The following is a 4719-nucleotide window of genomic DNA, read 5'->3' as shown; positions in this document are numbered from 1 at the left end:
AATAAAAATCTATGTTTGAAATATCTGATGGACAAGTAAAAGTAAATTGGAGGAAAGTCCCTCTGTCCCAAATTTATGTGGCACTTTTCATTTTTCGAGAGTCAAACAGTTTAAGTTTGACCGGAGATTTGCGCACGAAATCTTCAATTTTTTTGAAAAGAAATTTATATATTTGTAAACTATGTAAAAAGTATTATAAGTCACAATGATTGATAATTCAAAATGTTTAAAAGATCTATGAAAAATTTACGGTCAAAGTTAGACTTGTTTGAATCTAGAAATTCGAAAAATGCCACATAAAATGGGACGGACCATGTAAATTTCTTCTCAATTTCCATTCAAAAATTATGTATTTTTTCCAGCTAGCCAGCTTGTATAAATAGGGCATTATAATTACAATATTTTCAAGCTACTCTAGCTGAAGAAATCAATCTCTAAAATATTTTGCTAATTGGTACGTTACGTATATTAATTAGCTTAACAAAAACTTATTTCCTAGTTGCTTATAACTTTATAGTTTTAGTATTTTGCAAATATATACTTATGAAAGTTTGTAATTTTTCTTTATTTTATTTACTGATTTGCATATGCGTCTCCACGTGTTACTTGATTAGCTCATTAAAATTTTCATAATATATTATGTCCAATTTTACCATATACTCTGAGGTACTAAATCATATTACTCTCATCGTTTCATTTTATATGTCATGATTAATTTTTGGTTAATCTGTTAAGAAAAAAAAAACATATTTTTATATTTAAAAATAATTTAATTTTAAATTTATCATTTTATTATTAATAGCATGATATCCACCAAAATCTCATGGTATGTCAAAAATATACAAATTAAAAAAATCTTCTTACTTTTTTGGTTGTGCATGGTAAATTTCGAAACATATTTTATAAAATTCAAATTTTGAATCTATCTCTAAATATCATCTGGTGCGATTTGCTAACTAAGCTATCGCTTATTTTACAATATATTTGTTGGATGCAACAAATCTGATTGTATATATCTTTACTATTTTTTAAAGAAAAATATGATATTTAATTATGATTAGCACTTAAATTGTTCAGATTTCTTTACCTAATTATGTTTTCTTTCTTTAGTTGTTTGAAAAGCTCAGAATTAATGGATTCCTTTGAAGAGGCATCAATTGACATAAAAATGGAGATATTTGAGGCAATTGAAGATAATTATGGAGGAGTTATTGTGAACATGAAGAAAGAGGAGCCTATGGATTTTCTTAAATTTCATTCTATGCTCAAGGCTTCCATTTCTCATTGGAGGCTAAAGGTATTTATGTATAATATATATACTTGATATTTACTCGGTCGTAATATTTGAGTTTAAGTTATATGTATAGTGTAAAAAATATATTTACATATATTGTGATCACTCAAAAGGTAATTGCAGATAAATTTATTTAATCATATTGACTAGTAACCTAGAATCAATGATAAATGATATTATATGGACTTCTAATTATCACTTAAGAGGATAAGTGAATCTCAACAAATATTTAAATCACAAACGCTTGCAACTTAAGAACTAACGCTAATAACTTGAAGTCAAAGTAAGCATGACATAATTAATTGTTCAATTTACATGCATCAAACTCAATTGAACTTCCTAATACATAATAAGTAGATAAAATAACCTGCTATAACAAATTAAATTATACTACCAACCGGTCATTGAAAACAAAAATCTCACTAATTTTAATTTATTTTTATTATTTTTCCTTCGATTTTGATGGTCAGGGAAAGAAGGGTGTTTGGATTAAGTTACCTATAGAACTCGCTCATCTTGTTAATGCAGCAGTAAAGGTAAATATATTCATGAAAATATTATTCCACTAATAATTAATTACTACCATTAGATTATTTTAAATTCATATAAATATGTGTTTAATTAATTAAAAATAATATGATAAATTAAATTAATGCAGGAGGGATTTTGGTATCATCATGCAGAGGCAACATATTTGATGCTTGTTTATTGGATTCCTCATGAAATTCCTCATACTTTTCCTGCTAATGCTTCTCATCGTATTGGTATTGGTGCTTTTGTCTTCAACCAAGACGGACAGGTTTGTCTCAATTTACGTGACATAATTTTAATTGATACAATTTATTTTTTTTTAAATTTTTGATCTCGAACATGCTAAAGTATATGAAGGTCTTTAAATATGTTATACGATTATACAAATTTATTATTTAAGGTACGTTAAGAAGGATAAAGTTAATTAAAAATATGACATTGGCAGGTACTGGTAGTTAAAGAGAAATCTGGAGATATGACTGGGACTTGGAAGCTTCCTACTGGTGTTGTTGATGAGGTTTAACAAATTTATATTTTCCCCTTTTTTGTTAATTTATTTTATTATTAATTGTTATGACATTGGCATGTGTTCATATTTTTTTTTTTATAGTATTAACATTTTTTCCGAGTCATTTCCATTTATAGATATATTAACGGAACTGGAAATTTTATTAGCTTAATTGATTGATTATCTGAATTTTAAATTGCAAATTCTCATCCGCTCGACTCTTAGCGGAACTTTCAATGAGAATCAGAATTTTGGGACAAAGAAAACAATTTAGGTGAATAAACTTTTTAAATGAAATTTATATATATTTCTATTAAAATAAAAACGCCAAAATCATTTTGAACCATTTCTATTTTCATACACAAGATGTACCAAAGTCAGATTAGCTCGATTTGACGAAATAAACATGTCAATGATATACACGGCTAAAAATATAGAAATTGTTATTGACAAATTTTATCGCTAAACAATAAAATTCGTCACTGATTTTACTTAGTATTCTAATATATTATTATTAAGAAAGTTATTAGTGATTTAGCGATGAAGTTCGTAGCAAATTAATTATTTTTTTATGAATTCTACTAATTGTAGGGGGAGGATATATGTATGGCAGCCGTTAGAGAAGTGCAAGAAGAGACAGGAGTAAGTATATATATACACTACTAAATTCTTCGACATGAAAATAAAAAAATATTTTTTTTTGAAAAAAAATAAGAATATAGTGCTAGAAAACTAATTTAGAACCTTTTTTTATTTTAATTTTTTTTTGTAGATTGAAACAGAATTTGTTGAACTCCTTGCCTTTAGGTATGAATTTCCATCCATTTTCAATCATTTGAAAGTATAGTATAAATTATATTTGATAAAATGTCAATATAAGTTAATTAAAATACCTTATTTATATGCAGACAAAGTCACAAATCATTCTTTGGAAAGTCTGATTTGTTCTTCATATGCATGCTGAAACCACTTAATTTCACTATCAACAAGCAAGATGCTGAGATTGAGGAAGCTGAGGTATATATATTTACTCACGCTGGTTCAATTTATATGTCATACTTTTCTTTTAGTTGGTTTCAAAATATGTAACTTTTCATATATTTAGTAATAAATAAAAGGAAATTTTTGAATCTTGTTGTCTTGAATTAAAGATATATATTGTATATAGTTTTTTAAATCTTGTGGTCTTAAACTTGTCATGCAGGATGTTGGATAAGGAAAACTTGGAAAGAGAGATACTCTTTTTTAGACAAACCAGAAATAATAATAAGACATTTAAATTGCGTGAAGTTAATAATAATTGTTAATTACGTATTCTAATATCTCATCTGGTATATGTTTAAGACTATAAGATTTAAAATGCATTTTAATACATTACACACATGCTTAATTTCAAATCACAAGATTCAACAGTCTCTTTATTATTTTAAAGTATGTATCTATTTAAATTAAGACACGTAAAATGAAGCTTGTTTCCAAGAACTATAACTTTACTTTACACCTATATTTTTTTTTAAATCATTGTAGTGGATGCCAATGGAAGAATATGCAAGTCAATCAAAGGTGAACCAAAGTGAACTCTCTAAAATGATAGCCAATATATGTGTAGCCAAGAAAGAGGAACAGTACACTGGCTTCTCTGCTATTCTTACTACTACTGGACATTCTGCCAAGAAGTGCTATTTATACTCTAATAACATATAGTATATGATACTCATAATAATTAAAATTATCTTTTATGCATATGTTTGCAATAAGAATAATGTTTGTAATAAGATTTTTCCATTTGGAAGAATTAAATTGTAGACTAAGATTCTAGTTTGAATATCATATATAATGTTTTGGCAATATATAAGCCATATTGATAATTGGTACTTGGATATGTTTGAAGTAATTGATGTATGTTTTCCACTTTGTTTCCTTTGTTTTTGTATAGATAATTCAATGTAATGTTTTTGCAATCACTAGCACTTTGCTACATGATCTACTTGTTATGTGCAATATATGAAGTATTGTTTACTACATTATCTTGTTTGTATAAAAAAAATACTACTTAATTACTATCGTGAAATTTTCAAATAAGTTACGTACATCATCAAAATCACTCAACTAGAGACAAATATAAGATTTAGAGTAACTGAGTTCATAATATTTTGGTCTATAGTATATTAGTATTCGTGTCCGCGCGTTGCGCGGTTAATTTTTTATAATGTAATTGTAAACACTAATTTAATGACAATATCAAAATTCAACCTACTATAAAATGATATTGTAAAATTTACATTGGAGATTGTTAGAATTTAACACCTTAACATGTTAAAATAGAATAGTTATGAAAATAAATCAATATATAAGTTTAGTTCATTGTCTCAATTTGATGACCATA

The 4719-nt window shown here is 26.3% G+C and overlaps 1 protein-coding gene across 1 annotated transcript; it reads left to right on the top strand.

The window, feature by feature from the left end:
* The first annotated feature begins 409 nt into the window (after positions 1-409).
* On the top strand, positions 410-4235 carry LOC102597126 (nudix hydrolase 2-like). Its single transcript, XM_006357582.2, has 9 exons — positions 410-454; positions 1111-1297; positions 1765-1830; positions 1953-2093; positions 2271-2342; positions 2925-2975; positions 3106-3140; positions 3242-3350; positions 3861-4235. Exons 2-9 carry the CDS (start codon positions 1133-1135, stop codon positions 4035-4037), a joined length of 816 nt encoding a protein of 271 aa, XP_006357644.1. The 5' UTR covers positions 410-454; positions 1111-1132; the 3' UTR covers positions 4038-4235.
* The last annotated feature ends 484 nt before the right edge of the window (positions 4236-4719 follow it).

This window comes from Solanum tuberosum, unplaced genomic scaffold (assembly GCF_000226075.1).
Source record: "Solanum tuberosum cultivar DM 1-3 516 R44 unplaced genomic scaffold, SolTub_3.0 scf00251, whole genome shotgun sequence".
Taxonomy (NCBI): Eukaryota; Viridiplantae; Streptophyta; class Magnoliopsida; order Solanales; family Solanaceae; genus Solanum; species Solanum tuberosum.
Note: the sequence above shows the minus strand (reverse complement) of the source record. Positions and strands in the feature narration are given on the sequence as shown.